Source organism: Rhinatrema bivittatum, chromosome 10, assembly GCF_901001135.1.
Source record: "Rhinatrema bivittatum chromosome 10, aRhiBiv1.1, whole genome shotgun sequence".
Taxonomy (NCBI): domain Eukaryota; kingdom Metazoa; phylum Chordata; class Amphibia; order Gymnophiona; family Rhinatrematidae; genus Rhinatrema; species Rhinatrema bivittatum.
Genome location: NC_042624.1, coordinates 127,380,982 through 127,397,666, shown reverse-complemented (window position 1 = coordinate 127,397,666; position 16,685 = coordinate 127,380,982). Strand labels below are relative to the sequence as shown.

The following is a 16,685-nucleotide window of genomic DNA, read 5'->3' as shown; positions in this document are numbered from 1 at the left end:
TACCAGAGAACCTCTCATGTTGGGTTGGGTTTCTTTTCCAAAGATCACATTCAGACTCAACTCACCTCTCCTACCAGAGAGCGAGTGAGGGATTCTTCACACATCCACTCTCTCCCTTTCCCTCTTTACAGAGAGACTGAGTACTACCTCTGCTAGCACTGACTCACCCCATTTTCAGTACTCCTGGGCCCTTTTTGAAAATTGGTGTTGCACTGGCTACCCTCTAGTCCTCAGGTACAGTGGCAGATTTTAATGGTGTTACAGAAGAGGATGAAGGTCTTGATAATGGAGAAGAAGGTAACTGTTTCAATATGAGGCAGTGGTGTTTCAGCAGATAGTGGTTTTGGAAGCAACAGTACTGGTGTAATTGTGGCACTGTTGTTAGAGCTGGAGATTGAGATAGAGGTCAAAAGGGAGATGGAGGAACATGTAGAGATAGGGCAGGCAGCAATTAATGTGATAGTGCCGACACCGGTGGCATTCGTGGTGAAGATGGGGGTGGAAGAGGTGATGGCAGTGTTGGAGAAGGCTAGGCAGAACAGACAGAAGTGGGGCTGATTGTGCAGGCAAAGGAAGTCATGTTAGAAGTTATGGTAGTGGAAAATATAGTATATATGTCTAGTGGTGTTATAGACATAAGTAGCAAGTGTTGGAGGTAGTAGGGACAGTGGTGCTGGAGAAAGAGGTGATGGAGCTGAAGCTACTGAAGGCAGTGGTGCTAGAGGTGATGATGAGAAGATGGAGGTGACTTTGATGATGGTAGAAAAGATGGTGGAGGTGATGTAGTAAAATAGGTGGTATATAAGGAAAATGTGAGGGAGAAGCTGACAGCTGGGTAGGAGGAGGTAGTGGTAGTGGAGAAAGTGATGGAAAAAGGAGGTAATGATGGATAAGTGGATAAATGTGGTAAAGGACCTAATAATAGAGAGGTTGAACTGCAGAAGCTGGTATAATGATAGTAGTGAAGGAGGTGACCGAGGAGGGGTTATAGGGATAAGCCAGTGGATATGATGGTGTTAGAGGTTGTGGTGGTGATGGAGGGGATTGACATTGAGAAGGTTGTGGAACAAGTAAAGTTGATGGTTTACGGGCTGAAGCTTACAGAGCTGCTGCTGCTACTACTACTACTACTACTACTACTACTACTAATAATAATAATTTTATAGATGTAGTGATGATGGTGGACAGGATAGAAGTAGAGAAGATGGAGGAGTGGAAAGGGTGGCAGGAAAGGAAGTGATGGTAGTGAAGGAGGAGAAGGAAAGTTCTTATGATGGACAGGGTTGAGGTAGAAGAGGTGAAGAGGATGGAAAGAGAGGCAATGGACATGGTGGAGGAGGAGGTGTTGATGGTGAATAGGGTTAAACTAGAAAAGATGGAGGGGTGTAAAAGGTGGCAATAGATATAATGAAGGAGGAAGAAGAGGTGTTGGTGATGGAGAAGGTTGAGATGGAAGAAATAGAAGGCTGGGAAGGTTGGTAATAGAAGTGGTGGACGAGTTGTAGAAGGGGTTGGTTATGGTCATGGTGAGGTAGAGGAGTTGGAGGGGTGGAAAGGTGGTGATAGAAAAGGAGGAGGAGTAGAAAGATGGTAGTAGTGGTGGTGGAGGACAGTGTTCAGGTAGAAGAGATGAAAGGTATGGAAAAGGTGGCAAGTCTACTGTTGATATGTTTTATTTTGCTCTCTGACTAGCCATGCCAGAGACTGTGGATATCTCTCTTTCTTTTATTGTGCTGCTTAGTTCTGACCTGTTGTCCAGATGTTGTTATGAGATGAGATTGATTGGATGTTAGTGTTTTTTTTGTGAATTATCACCCTATGGTGTTACTTATTTTATGTTGTTGTATTATTTTTAACTATATTAGTGATGCTTATTTTATGTTCTATTATGTTTACATACCTATGTTTTATTGAGTATGTTTTGTTGTGAGCAGCTCTGGATAGGGGCGGCATATAAATAAATTTTAACTATAACCAGTAGAGGTGGCAGTGATCAGGATGAAATAGAGGAGCTGAGGGGTGGAAAGATGGTAATAGGAGGAGTAGTTAGAGGGTGGTGGTGGAGGACAGAGTTGAGATAGAAGAGATGGAAGGTATGGAAAAGGTAACAGCAGAGGTGGTGATGATAGGGGAGATGATGAAGGTGGAGGGGTTAGTCTGGTAAGTCTGACAATGATGCAAACTATACATTAGAACAGAATTACTGCACATAGCTTAAAGGGGAAGAGTCAGCGTGGTTTTTGCAAAAGAAAGTCTTATCTTAGCAATCTGTTAGGATTTTTTGAAGGTATAAAAGCTATGGAAAAAGGAGATCCAGTCGATATAATGTCATAAGAATATAAGCAGTGCCATGCTGGACCAGCCCAAAGGTCTATTGAGCTCAGCATCCTCGCTCCAGTAGTGGCTAGACTGGGTCCCAATTACCCGGCCCTTCCCCAAACGCCGATCTAGTTCCGGTTACTCCCTGCCCGGGAGAGCGATGGCTTTCCTCAGTCTGCCTTGGACTTTTCCTCCAGGAACTCATCCAAACGCCTCTTAAACTGCGCTTTGCTCGGCGCCTGTCCGCGGCCTCTGGCAGCAGAGTCCACAGCTTGATGGTGCGCTGAGTGCAGAATGACTTTCCACCATCTCTTCTGACTCTGCTGCTGCTTAGTGTCATGGAGGGTCCCCTTGTTTTTGTATTATTTGAAAGGGAAGATAACCGTCCTGTATTTACCCGTTCCACCCCATGCACGATTTTATAAACTTCTCTCTTTTGCAAGCTCAGGAGCCCTCGCCTGCAGAGCCTTTCTTCACAGGAGAGATGCTCCAGCCCCTTTATCATTTCTGTATCCCTCCTCTCCACCTTATCTAGTTCTGCTGTGCCTTTTGAGATGAGGGTGACCAGAAATGCTCACAATACTCCAGGTGACTCGATACAGAGGCAGTATATTTTCCATTTTATTCTTATGCCTTTTCAGATCATCCCTAAGTTTCTATTTGCTTCTCTAACCGCTGCCACACACTGAGCTGAGGATTTCAATGTATTGTCCACAAGGACTCACCAAGCTCCTTGTGCTGGACGGTGACTCCCAGTAAAGAAGCCAGCATCATATTCCTGTAATTGGGATTATTTCCCCTGTGTGCATCACTTTGCACTTTTCCACATTAAATTTCATCTCACAAGGTCCTCCTGCAGTTCCTTACAACCCAATGTTGTTTTAACAGCTTTGAATAATTTTGTGTCATCTGCAAATGTGATCACCTCACTACTCATTCCCTTTTCAAGATCGTTTCTAAATAGTTAAACAGCACCGGACCCAGTACCAATCCCTGAGGCGCTGAACTAATGATCTTTCTCCATTTGCACCATTTAGCAAGCAATTTTTTACTGCACATTTTTAAGCCAATTTTCTAAGAGGGTAACTTTCAAACACGTGTGTGGTGTGGTGTCCATGTGCATGCGGTTCCCTGCGTGTGCACACAGATGCGTCAATTTTATATCATGCGCGTGCTGACACACACATGACATAAAATCCGCTACCCACGCTCTCATGTGCACCTAATATTATATCTGCACAGTGCATGTGTGAGTGAATGCTGACACACACGTTATAAATCCACTACCCACGCTCTCATGTGCGCCTGATATTATATCTGCACGTGTATGTGTGAGTGAATGCTGACACACACATGATATAAAATCCACTACCTGCGCTCTCATGTGCGCCTGATATTATATCTGCACAGTGCATGCGTGAGTGAATGCTGACACACACATGATATAAAATCCGCTACCCGCGCTCTCATGTGCGCCTGATATTATATCTGCATGTGCGAGTGAATGCTGACACACACATGATATAAAATCCACTACCCGCGCTCTCATGTGCGCCTGATATTATATCTGCACAGTGCATGTGTGAGTGAATGCTGACACACACATGATATAAAATCCACTACCCGCGCTCTCATGTGCGCCTGATATTATATCTGCACGTGCATGTGCGAGTGAATGCTGACACACACATGATATAAAATCCACTACCTGCGCTCTCATGTGCGCCTGATATTATATCTGCACGTGCATGTGCGAGTGAATGCTGACTCGCGTGCAATGGGGGGGATTTCAGTACATGCGTGTGGCGACGCGATAGACCCTTTCCCCAGTTCCCTCCCAGTCTGCTCCAATAAAGGAGAGGACTGGGAAGAAGCTTCCTAAACCCCCTACCTAACCTGCCTCACTTTTCTCCTAAAACCCCCTGGTATTTAACCTAATTTTGTTTGTTACTTTCCTGCTCTCGGAGCAGCAGCAACTTGCGTGCGTAATGGCTCTGACCCGGCCCGGCCTCAGTCTGCCCCTTTTTTTTCAAACCGTTCTTCAGCGTGAACCGGGAGAAACGTGCGAGGCCGTGGTGTTAAAATATGCGCAGCACGCGTGTGGCCCAGCCATGCGTGTAACTCCCGGTATAGGCGCATGTAAGCCTTTTAAAATGAATCCTTAAGGGAACTTTAGCCTTTGAATATTGACCTGGAGGAGGATTTACCTGCAGACTCTGGCACCGTGCACAGGCGAACGTTCAAAGCCACTCAGCCAGGCAACTCAGAAACCATCCACTTTCAGTATCCCTGCTCCGTACCTGCCTAACTATTACCCAAATCAAGTTTCAGGGCAGGGATGAATTAGCTGAGTAAATTCTCCAGCTTACTTGGATATTAGGAGTTTGCCGAACACGTTTTTCAGCAAATGTTAAACCTGCCTAGAAGCAAGTCCAGAGCCATGCGACCGCATCTCATGAGCCTTAGCAGGCAATTTCAATATAACATCTCAAAGGCTTCACCCAGTTAAGTGGCACTGCCCTCACTCCAGCTGTAAGTCCTGGCCCAAACTACCCCCACAAATCTGAGATGATTTTCACTCGAGAAAGGGTCTTGGATTGCCTTCCCCTGTCCTCTCACTGTCTCCCCTCCTCTGTCTCCCTCCTCCCCCACCCTCCAACCTTAATCCTCAAGCCTTGCGAGTACATTTCACAATGGGAATCGCTGTCAGCAATGCAGAGTGCAATATTACCTCCTGTGCCATGCTGAGAGGCTGTGCAGGCCAGGGGTCTTCTGCCAGGGAGGGGGGCGTGATACACGTTTATAAAATCATGGGCAGAGTGCAATATTACCTCCTGTGCCATGCGGAGAGGCTGTGCAGACCAGGGGTCTTCTGCCAGGGAGGAGGCGTGATACACGTGTATAAAATCATGGGCAGAGTGCAATATTACCTCCTGTGCCATGCTGAGATGCTGTGCAGGCCAGGGGTCTTCTCCCTGGGAGGGAGCGTGATACACGTTTATAAAATCATGGGCAGAGTGCAATATTACCTCCTGTGCCATGCTGAGAGGCTGTGCAGTCCCGGGGTCTTCTGCCTGGGAGGGAGTGTGATACACGTTTCTAAAATCATGGGCAGAGTGCAATATTACCTCCTGTGCCATGCTGAGAGGCTGTGCAGGCCCGGGGTCTTCTGCCTGGGAGGGAGTGTGATACACGTTTATAAAATCATGGGCAGAGTGCAATATTACCTCCTGTGCCATGCTGAGAGGCTGTGCAGGCCAGGGGTCTTCTGCCTGGGAGGGGGCATGACACAAGTTTATAAAATCATGGGCAGAGTGCAATATTACCTCCTGTGCCATGCTGAGAGGCTGTGCAGTCCCGGGGTCTTCTGCCTGGGAGGGAGTGTGATACACGTTTATAAAATCATGGGCAGAGTGCAATATTACCTCCTGTGCCATGCTGAGAGGCTGTGCAGGCCAGGGGTCTTCTGCCTGGGAGGGGGCATGACACAAGTTTATAAAATCATGGGCAGAGTGCAATATTACCTCCTGTGCCATGCTGAGAGGCTGTGCAGGCCCGGGGTCTTCTGCCTGGGAGGGAGCGTGATACACGTTTATAAAATCATGGGCAGAGTGCAATATTACCTCCTGTGCCATGCTGAGAGGCTGTGCAGGCCAGGGGTCTTCTGCCAGGGAGGGGCATGATACACGTTTATAAAATCATGGGCAGAGTGCAATATTACCTCCTGTGCCATGCTGAGAGGCTGTGCAGGCCAGGAGTCTTCTGCCTGGGAGGGGGCATAATACACGTTTATAAAATCATGGGCAGAGTGCAATATTACCTCCTGTGCCATGCTGAGAGGTTGTGCAGGTCTGTAATTTCATTTTTTAGTTCCTTTACAATTCTATGGTGAATACCATCCAGTCCCAGTGATTTGTTATTCTTTAGTCTGTCAATCTGAGTTATTATATCCTCCAGTCTCACAGTGATGCTATCTCGTCTCTCAGAGTCATCACCATCAAAAGCTGTTTGTGGTGTGGGTTTGACCCAGACATCCTCATTAGTAAAGACAGAAGCAAATAATTCATTTCGTTTTTCTGCTATTTCCTTTTTCTCTCTGATCGCCCCTCAGTTCTCTAACAGCCTAATTGATTCCCTCACATGCTTTTTGCTTTGAATGTTCTCTCTCTCTTCTCTACGGCAAGCTCCTTTTCCAGTTCTCTCTTAGCCTGCTTATTCTTTGTTTCTAACTTGCCCGTACGTATGGTCTTTCCTATTTTCTTCATTTTGGTTTGCTTTCCAGGTTTTGAAGGATACCCTTTTGGCTTTAATTGCCTCTTTCACCTCACTAGTAAACCCCTTGAGCAGTTGTTTAGTTTTCCTTAGACTTTATTTTAATGGATGGATGGAATACATTTAGTCAGGGCCTCAACGATGGTAATTTTAAAGTGTCCATGCCTCCTGCACATTTTTAACTTTGTCAATTGCTCATTTTAGTTTTTTCTAACAGATTTCCTCATTTTACCATAGTCTCCCTTTTTATAATTAAATGTTACTTCAGTAGATTTAGTTAGTATTTTATTTATTTAAAGTCTTTTCTATTCCCTCGTTAAGCTAGGTGCAGTCACAACGGTTCACAATAAGGCACATAAATTTATGTTGCTAAATGTTTTAAATGATTAAACTTAAACAGGTGCCATCAAGGTACGGTAACATAGTTTCATAAAAATATTAATTGTTGGTTGTGATAAAACATGTCCACTTCTATTTTTATCAGCTATAGACTGAATTAATAGTTAAATCTTATCTTTGGTGTTGAAACGAGAAAATAAAATAAAATACACACATATTGAGTAAGGTGATGTGTGTGGGTGTCCTACTGACCGCCTTCTGCACTTCCCTGTATTCACCCTCACTGATTATGTAAAATTTTGTTACAATAAGATCACTGATGTCAAGCAAATCCACCATCTTTATCTCTTGCACCAGGTCCTGTGTCCCACTAAGAACTAACATAGTCCCCCCCCGCTGCATGAAGCCGTCATTGATGGCATCCAGGAAGTTTATCTTCCTTGCATGCTCTCATGTGACATTTACTTAATCAATACTCAGGAATTAAGTCTCCCATTATTACTGTTTCCCATTTTACTAGTCAGACTAATCTGTTAGCATTTTACAGTCTGCTTCCTCATCCTGGCAGGCAGTATCATATCCCCACTATTGTACTCTTCCCTTTACCCATGGAATATCAGAGTTTACTGCAAAGCTTTTATTCTGTACATAGAGTGCCACCCCTCCAACAAATGTATCTGTCCTGTCCTGCAGATATAATGTGTACCCTGGTATCACAGTGTCGCATTGGTTATGTCTATATCTTCCTTTTATTCTGTACATAGAGTGCCACCCCTCCAACAAATGTATCTGTCCTGTCATGCAGATATAATGTGTACCCTGGTATCACAGTGTCGCATTGGTTATGTCTATATCTTCCTTTTATTCTGTACATAGAGTGCCACCCCTCCAACAAATGTATCTGTCCTGTCCTGCAGATATAATGTGTACCCTGGTATCACAGTGTCGCATTGGTTATGTCTATATCTTCCTTTTATTCTGTACATAGAGTGCCACCCCTCCAACAAATGTATCTGTCCTGTCATGCAGATATAATGTGTACTCTGGTATCATTCTCCTGTTGATTATGCTCTGTCCTATTCTTTCTGTCTTCCTTTAGCACCATACTCTTAAGTCTCTCTTCTTATTTTTCAGGCTTCTGGCATTTGCATGCAGATATTGTAAAGCAGTTTTATTTCTTTTTCTGTCTTTACATGTACCCACAACCTGCTCATTATCAGATAATGCAGGCAGTTTGGAATCATTTTTATCTGCATGTTCTGTATTTAAATACATCTGTGCTTTTTCATAATATATAATGCAATTATATAAATAACAGACATCTCATTACATTGGACTCCCAGAAAGCTGCAGAAGTTCTTCTCAAGAGTGTAGCAAAGGTAGCCGCCTCTTCCCCATCACAATAATTTCTTCCCAGTAACACATCTCTCAGATCTACGGCCCTTGCTTCCCCATCATAGAGAAACTATGTGAGAGGGAGGTAAAGACTTTATTGCCTGTTAAAGTGATGCAATGCCGGGTCGTGCCCCGGGATCTCCACTCACCACCAGGTCCACTCTGTCCACAAGAGCCCCCTCCGGCCCGCCGAACCCAAGACATGGCCGCCCAGGCCTGAGACGTGGCCTACTGCGGCGTTCCCCCTGAGAGGGAGACGCCACCGGTGATCCGCTGCTGGCCCCGCCCCCTAGGCGCACGCGCAGGGATCTCTATTTAAAGGGGCCAGCGCGGGAAAACAGAGGACGCCTCCCTGCTGCTCTTCTGATCCTTGGTCGCATAGGATCCACCTAAGACCAAGAGGCCCGGGTCCTCACGGGCTCCTCCTGGCTTCCAGTGGTGAAGCCGTCTTTGAAGTCTCTCCTCAGCGCCACCTCCCAGCTGCGACACTCACTGTGGGTATCCACAACACAGCACCTGAGGTCTCAGCCGGCCCAAGGGTCCAAGAACATAACATAAAGTCTATACAAAGCAGTCATAAGTTGATGTTCAGTGCCCTAGTGAGTGAGAAAGTTACCCAGATAACTTCACCCGGATACTCCATGAAATGTAGCCAGGTGATTGTTCCACTGAATAGACCAGATAAAGTTACCTGAATAACCTCACCTGCATACTGAGCGGAATGATAGTTACCTGGGTAACCTCACCTGCATATTGAGCGGAATGCAGCCGAGTAATTGCTCCGCTGAATAGAAGCAGATAAAGTTACCTGCATACTGAGCAGAATGATAGTTACCTGGGTAACCTTACCTGCATACTGAGTGGAATGATAGTTACCTGGGTGTCCTCACCTGCATACTGAACAGAATGATAGTTACCTGGGTAACCTCACCTGCATACTGAACGGAATGCAGCCGAGTAATTGCTCTGCTGAATAGAACCAGATAAAGTTACCTGAATAACCTCACATGCATACTGAGTGGAATGATAGTTACCTGGGTATCCTCACCTGCATACTGAGCGGAATGATAGTTACCTGAGTAACCTCACCTGCATACTGAGCGGAATGCAGCCGAGTAATTGCTCTGCTGAATAGAACCAGATAAAGTTACCTGAATAACCTCACCTGCATACTGAGTGGAATGATAGTTACCTGGGTAACCTTACCTGCATACTGAGCGGAATGATAGTTACCTGGGTAACCTTACCTGCATACTGAGCGGAATGATAGTTACCTGAGTAACCTCACCTGCATACCGAGCGGAATGATAGTTACCTGGGTAACCTTACCTGCATACTGAGTGGAATGATAGTTACCTGGGTAACCTTACCTGCATACTGAGCGGAATGATAGTTACCTGAATAACCTCACCTGCATACTGAGCGGAATGATAGTTACCTGGGTAACCTCACCTGCATACTGAGCGGAATGCAGCCGAGTAATTGCTCCGCTGAATAGACCCAGATAAAGTTACCTGCATACTGAGCGGAATGATAGTTACCTGGGTATCCTCACCTGCATATTGAGCGGAATGCAACCGAGTAATTGCTCCGCTGAATAGAAGCAGATAAAGTTACCTGCATACTGAGCAGAATGATAGTTACCTGGGTAACCTCACCTGCATACTGAGCGGAATGATAGTTACCTGGGTGTCCTCACCTGCATACTGAACGGAATGCAGCCGAGTAATTGCTCTGCTGAATAGAACCAGATAAAGTTACCTGAATAACCTCACATGCATACTGAGTGGAATGATAGTTACCTGGGTATCCTCACCTGCATACTGAGCGGAATGATAGTTACCTGAGTAACCTCACCTGCATACTGAGCGGAATGCAGCCGAGTAATTGCTCTGCTGAATAGAACCAGATAAAGTTACCTGAATAACCTCACCTGCATACTGAGTGGAATGATAGTTACCTGGGTAACCTCACCTGCATACTGAGCGGAATGATAGTTACCTGGGTAACCTTACCTGCATACTGAGCGGAATGATAGTTACCTGAGTAACCTCACCTGCATACCGAGCGGAATGATAGTTACCTGGGTAACCTTACCTGCATACTGAGTGGAATGATAGTTACCTGAATAACCTCACCTGCATACTGAGCGGAATGATAGTTACCTGGGTAACCTTACCTGCATACTGAGTGGAATGATAGTTACCTGGGTAACCTCACCTGCATACTGAGCGGAATGATAGTTACCTGGGTAACCTTACCTGCATACTGAGCAGAATGATAGTTACCTGGGTAACCTCACCTGCATACTGAGCGGAATGCAGCCGAGTAATTGCTCTGCTGAATAGACCCAGATAAAGTTACCTGAATAACCTCACCTGCATACTGAGTGGAATGATAGTTACCTGGGTAACCTTACCTGCATACTGAGTGGAATGATAGTTACCTTTGTTACCTCACCTGCATACTGAGCGGAATGATAGTTACCTGAGTAATCTCACCTGCATACTGAGCAGAATGCAGCCGAGTAATTGCTCCGCTGAATAGACCCAGATAAAGTTACCTGCATACTGAGCGGAATGATAGTTACCTTTGTTACCTCACCTGCATACTGAGCGGAATGATAGTTACCTGAGTAACCTCACCTGCATACTGAGCAGAATGCAGCCGAGTAATTGCTCCGCTGAATAGAAGCAGATAAAGTTACCTGGGTAACTTTAGGGCAGCTATTTTTCTATCACTGGCTGAAGTATAGTCCCATCCCTGGAACATCTGCAATGCCACTTGTTCTTTCTTGGCTACATTTTTTGCAGGCAATGAGTTGGTAGGACAAAATTTAGCCAAAGAGCAAGGGAATATTTAGAAATCTCTTTTTTTTTTTTTTTTTGGTCCGGGCAACTCCAAAGCATTTGAATATCAACGTCTCAATGTTTTGTGACCTTTACCTACTGTAGTGTAGAGTAGCTAATGTCTGGTGCAGAAAGTGTAGTTTCCTTGGAGGAAGTGAGAGAGTTGTGTGGAACATTCAGGAAGTGCAGCTTTTCTTCTCTCCCTCCTGCCACTAAGCACTGTTGGAGCTGTGTTGGTTTGCGGTGTTTCTCAGTCTGGTGTTCTCTTCCTTCTTTCACTGCTTCAGGCCTACGTGAACATGGCATTGTTTGAGAACTTCACCTATGCTGGCATTGACGCCACAGCAGAAGAAGCCTGATCCTTGGGAGCAGAGAGGAGAACATCCATTAAACCTTTTCTCCACATGGGTGAGAGATCCAGCAATTACAAGCAATATCCCCAGCATACAGCAGGAGTAAAATACCCCAGGATGGAAAACTGCCTGCCAAAAGGAAGCAAATTTCAAAACCAGAGCAGCTCCTCAGACTGGATAGAGACCATGAACAGTGTGTCCTTCCCTCCCCTCGTTACAGAATGTCTCAGGCCCAAACTCCTCGTGCTTGCACAGTACATGAATTGGAGTAATCCCTTCTATTTCCATCTGCTTAACCCCTCCCATCAGCATGCAATGGGAACGTCTGCTGAATCTCTGTATTGAGGCTTACAGTGCAAAGACTGGACAGAGGGAGAATGCCATGCAGAGAGTGACTCGTGCACAGCTGCCACCGGGACGAACGTGTCTGGGGGCACATCATCCTGGACTGCCCAGTGAGAGAGAGAGAATTTCACTGCTAGAGTAACACAGACCCTTAACATGAAGGAAGAGGAAATGCATGGGAAGGCAATGACTGTAGAACATGGAGAGGGTGGGTCACTACCTATTCCTTCATCCTCTGTCCTCCGTTGGATGTTGGGACTTCATCTCGACTTGGTTCTTTTCTTACCTCTTTCATCGCAGTTTTGTTATGTCCTTTGGTGGAGCCTCCTGTACTGCCGTCTGGCCTTAGGCTTCTTCTCTCTGTGTACTAATGCCCCTGGTGCTCTGATCTCCTCGCATGGCTTTCTGTACCTCCTTTATGCTGATGATTACCAGATTTACATCTCTAAACCAGTGGCGTAGCCACGGGTGGGCCTGGGTGGGCAGGTGCCCACCCAACTTAGACCCAGGCCCACCCAACTGGCACCGGAACTGCAAGGCTGTCGCGGGATCCCATCCCCGCGACAGCGAACAAGAGAACCCACGCCTCGCGCGCCATCACGGCACACATGGGGAAGCGCTGCTGCGGCCGTATGGCCAACCGGTCTTCCTGTTGAGGGGGGGGAGCGGAAGCGCCGCAGGCAGCTTCCGCTTCCTCCCCCCAAAGCAGGAAGATCAGCTGCCTCTCCTGCTGCCACCCGTTCTCCTGCTATCTTCGGGCCCGCCAAACTTCCTGTTTGGGGGTGGGGAGCGGAAGCGCCGCGGGCAGCTTCCGCTTCCTCCCCCCAATGCAGGAAGATCAGCTGCCTCTCCTGCTGCCACCCGTTTTGCTATCTTCAGACCAAACGGCCTGCCGAACTTCCTGTTTGGGGGAGCGGAAGCGCCGCGCACAGCTTCCGCTTTCTCCCCCAAAGCAGGAAGATCAGCTGCCTCTCCTGCTGCCACCGGCCTCCTGCTATCTTCGGGCGTCGGGCCGTATGGTCCGCCGATCTTCCTGCTTGGGGGGGGGGGGGGGGGGGGGGGAAGCGGGCGTTGGGCGCTGCGCTTCCGCTCCCCCCCCCCCCGACAGGAAGTTCGGACGCCCGAAGATAGCAGGAGTCCGGTGGCAGCAGGAGAGGCAGCTGATCTTCCTGCTCTGGGGGAGAAAGCGGAAGCTGTGCACGTGCTTGAATGTGTATGTGTGGATGAAAATGGGAGTGTGTGTGGGTGAAAACTGGAGCCTGGGTGTGTATGTGGGTGAGAATGGAAGCTTGAATATGTGGGTGAATGGGAGCTCGAATGTGTGTATGTGTGGTTGAGAATGGGAGCCTGGGTTTGTGGGTGGGTGAGAATGGGATCTTGAATGTGTATATATGGGTGAGAATGAGAGCCTGGGTTTGTGTGGGTGGGTGAGAATGGAAGCTTGAATATGTGGATAAGAATGGGTGCTTGAATGTGTGTATGTGTGGGTGAGAATAGTACCTTAAATGTGTATATGTATGGATGAGAATGGGAGCTTGAATATGTGTGGGTGAGACTGGGAGCATGGGTTTGTGGGTGAGAATGGGAGTCTGGGTTTATGTGTGTGGGTGAGAATGGGTGCCTGGATGTGCGTCTGTGTGTGCATAAGAATATAAGCCTGGGGAGGGGTGAGAAAGTGAGAACTTGAATGTGAGCTTGGGGGGGGGGGAGAGCATATGAGAGTGAGAGCTTGAGTGTGTGAGAGGGAGTCTGTGAGAGAAAGCGTGTGTGTGTGTGTGTGTGTGTGTGTGTGTGTGTGTGTGTGGAAGGGAAGAAGACAGTAATAGAAGAAAGACACCGAAAAGGAATTAGGAAATGAGCTATAAGGGAAAAAATGGGAAAAAGAGACCAGGACCAACTGATTAGAAAAATACAAAGATCAGACAACAAAGGTAAAAATATATATCTATATTTTGAGATGTTAGCAATTTAAATATAAGCAACACAACCGCTCTCTCAAAATTTATGGACAGGTAGGAGCCGTGTATAAAATCGTAATAATAAGAAGGCTAAAGTACCACAAATCACCGTGAATTATGTTTGTATCATTAAGTAAACCTCATACTTAGGCGTAGATGTGAATGCTATGCTGCATAATTTGCCATTATTTATCAGTAAAAAAACAACTAGTAGACCTGCATGCCTACAGCCCACCCATGTTAACCTTGTGCCCACCCAAAAAATCAATTCTGGCTACGCCACTGCTCTAAACCACTTTCCCTCTTCCTCCTTTCTCTATTTCCTCCCAGTCCCTTGAACCCATAACCTTGAGGTCATCTTCGACTCCTCTCTCTCTTCTTCTCAACAACAAACATCAAATCACTGCTAAAGTGTCTCGTTTTTTTCGGTATAACATGAGCAAAATCCACCCCTTCCTGAGCATCCTACCAGAACCCTTATCCACTCTCTTATCGCCTCCTGCTTAGTCTATTGCATCCTACTCCTCCCAGGTCTCCCAGCAAGCCCCCTCTCTCCACTACAATCCTTCCATAATTCAGCTGCGTGATTTGTATTTCTCCAAAGTCATTACAAACATATTAGTCCTTTTCTCCAGTCAGTACCTTGGCTCCCTATCTGATCCCACATATCGTTCTGACCTACAAAAGCCTTCAGCAACCCCCACCATGAACTCTGCTCAGCAGGCAGCTCACTCCTATCCATGCTCCTGGCTCTCTGCTTTCCTCCTGTCTACACCGTATCCCTAGAATACACTTTCTGAGCTGCGGCATCTGCTTTCTTTCTCTGGACTTATTCAAATCCAGCCTAAAATCCACCTTGTAAGGCTGCTTTTAGACCTTAGCCCTCAGCTCTTACAAATCATAGCTTTGGCGAATGTAATTATGTTTTCATAATAAATGAATTTTTTTTAAGCCTCGAATTTGTATTGTCTGTGTGTCTGGACTACATTGTAAGCTCTATGGAGCAGGGACTGTCTCTTAGGTGCATATGTCTAGTACTGCTTTAGACAGGATTGAGTCAGAGTGAAAAACTGTCCATGCCAGAAAAAGTCAGGGCAAAGTTGTTCTCCACCCACCTCAGATAGGTGTGAAAGCAGAATTTGGAAAGTCAGGTGCCTCCCCCAGCATCCTCGCTGCATTGCTGCACTCTCCAGGTGCCTCCCCCAGCATCCTCGCTGCACTCTCCAGGTGCCTCCCCCAGCATCCTCGCTGCATTGCTGCACTCTCCAGGTGCCTCCCCCCCCCCCCCCCCCCCGCATCCTCTCTGCACTCTCCAGGTGCCTCCCTCAGCATCCTCGCTGCACTCTCCAGGTGCCTCCCCCCCCCCCCCCCCCAGCATCCTCTCTGCACTCTCCAGGTGCCTCTCCCAGCATCCTCTCTGCACTCTCCAGGTGCCTCCCCCAGCATCCTCTCTGTACTCTCCAGGTGCCTCTCCCAGCATCCTCTCTGTACTCTCCAGGTGCCTCTCCCAGCATCCTCTCTGTACTCTCCAGGTGCCTCCCCCAGCATCCTCGCTGCACTCTCCAGGTGCCTCTCCCAGCATCCTCTCTGTACTCTCCAGGTGCCTCTCCCAGCATCCTCTCTGTACTCTCCAGGTGCCTCTCCCAGCATCCTCTCTGTACTCTCCAGGTGCCTCCCCCAGCATCCTCGCTGCACTCTCCACTTGCCTCTCCCAGCATCCTCTCTGTACTCTCCAGGTGCCTCTCCCAGCATCCTCTCTGTACTCTCCAGGTGCCTCCCCCAGCATCCTCGCTGCACTCTCCAGGTGCCTCTCCCAGCATCCTCGCTGCATTGCTGCACTCTCCAGGTGCCTCTCCCAGCATCCTCTCTGAACTCTCCAGGTGCCTCTCCCAGCATCCTCTCTGCACTCTCCAGGTGCCTCTCCCAGCATCCTCTCTGCACTCTCCAGGTGCCTCCCCCAGCATCCTCGCTGCACTCTCCACTTGCCTCTCCCAGCATCCTCTCTGTACTCTCCAGGTGCCTCTCCCAGCATCCTCTCTGTACTCTCCAGGTGCCTCTCCCAGCATCCTCTCTGTACTCTCCAGGTGCCTCCCCCAGCATCCTCTCTGCACTCTCCAGGTGCCTCCCTCAGCATCCTCGCTGCATTGCTGCACTCTCCAGGTGCCTCTCCCAGCATCCTCTCTGAACTCTCCAGGTGCCTCTCCCAGCATCCTCTCTGTACTCTCCAGGTGCCTCCCTCAGCATCCTCGCTGCACTCTCCAGGTGCCTCCCTCAGCATCCTCGCTGCACTCTCCAGGTGCCTCCCTCAGCATCCTCGCTGCACTCTCCAGGTGCCTCCCCCCCCAGCATCCTCTCTGCACTCTCCAGGTGCCTCTCCCAGCATCCTCTCTGCACTCTCCAGGTGCCTCCCCCAGCATCCTCTCTGTACTCTCCAGGTGCCTCTCCCAGCATCCTCTCTGTACTCTCCAGGTGCCTCTCCCAGCATCCTCTCTGTACTCTCCAGGTGCCTCCCCCAGCATCCTCGCTGCACTCTCCAGGTGCCTCTCCCAGCATCCTCTCTGCACTCTCCAGGTGCCTCCCTCAGCATCCTCGCTGCACTCTCCAGGTGCCTCCCCCCCCCCCCCCCCCCAGCATCCTCTCTGCACTCTCCAGGTGCCTCCCCCAGCATCCTCTCTGTACTCTCCAGGTGCCTCTCCCAGCATCCTCTCTGTACTCTCCAGGTGCCTCTCCCAGCATCCTCTCTGTACTCTCCAGGTGCCTCCCCCAGCATCCTCGCTGCACTCTCCAGGTGCCTCTCCCAGCATCCTCTCTGTACTCTCCAGGTGCCTCTCCCAGCATCCTCTCTGTACTCTCCA

At 48.1% G+C, this 16,685-nt stretch overlaps 2 protein-coding genes across 4 annotated transcripts in view; both read left to right on the top strand.

Annotated features, from left to right (window-relative positions):
* Positions 1-12,410, top strand: part of TIE1 (tyrosine kinase with immunoglobulin like and EGF like domains 1) — a 150,168-nt gene extending 137,758 nt beyond the window's left edge. For all 3 annotated transcript variants that reach the window (XM_029618099.1, XM_029618098.1, XM_029618097.1), the window contains one exon: positions 11,462-12,410. In XM_029618099.1, the coding sequence (XP_029473959.1) occupies positions 11,462-11,533 (72 nt within the window). In that variant the 3' untranslated portion in view covers positions 11,534-12,410. The remainder of the gene's footprint in view (positions 1-11,461) is intronic.
* A 2,125-nt stretch (positions 12,411-14,535) lies between these two features.
* On the top strand, positions 14,536-16,451 carry LOC115099819 (putative proline-rich protein 21). The gene is made up of 3 exons (XM_029617667.1): positions 14,536-14,606; positions 14,892-15,099; positions 15,227-16,451. The coding sequence occupies exons 1-3, from the start codon at positions 14,536-14,538 to the stop codon at positions 16,013-16,015; spliced, it is 1,068 nt and encodes a 355-aa protein (XP_029473527.1). The 3' UTR covers positions 16,016-16,451.
* Positions 16,452-16,685: the final 234 nt, after the last annotated feature.

Bases quoted from the DNA above. Each gene is read 5' to 3' on its own strand.
- LOC115099819 (XM_029617667.1), top strand. From the start codon at position 14,536: ATGAACTCTGCTCAGCAGGCAGCTCACTCCTATCCATGCTCCTGGCTC. The intron at 14,607-14,891 runs GTATCCCTAGAA...GGATTGAGTCAG, and splicing joins GCTTTCCTCCTGTCTACACC to AGTGAAAAACTGTCCATGCC. The intron at 15,100-15,226 runs GTGCCTCCCCCC...TGCACTCTCCAG, and splicing joins TGCATTGCTGCACTCTCCAG to GTGCCTCTCCCAGCATCCTC.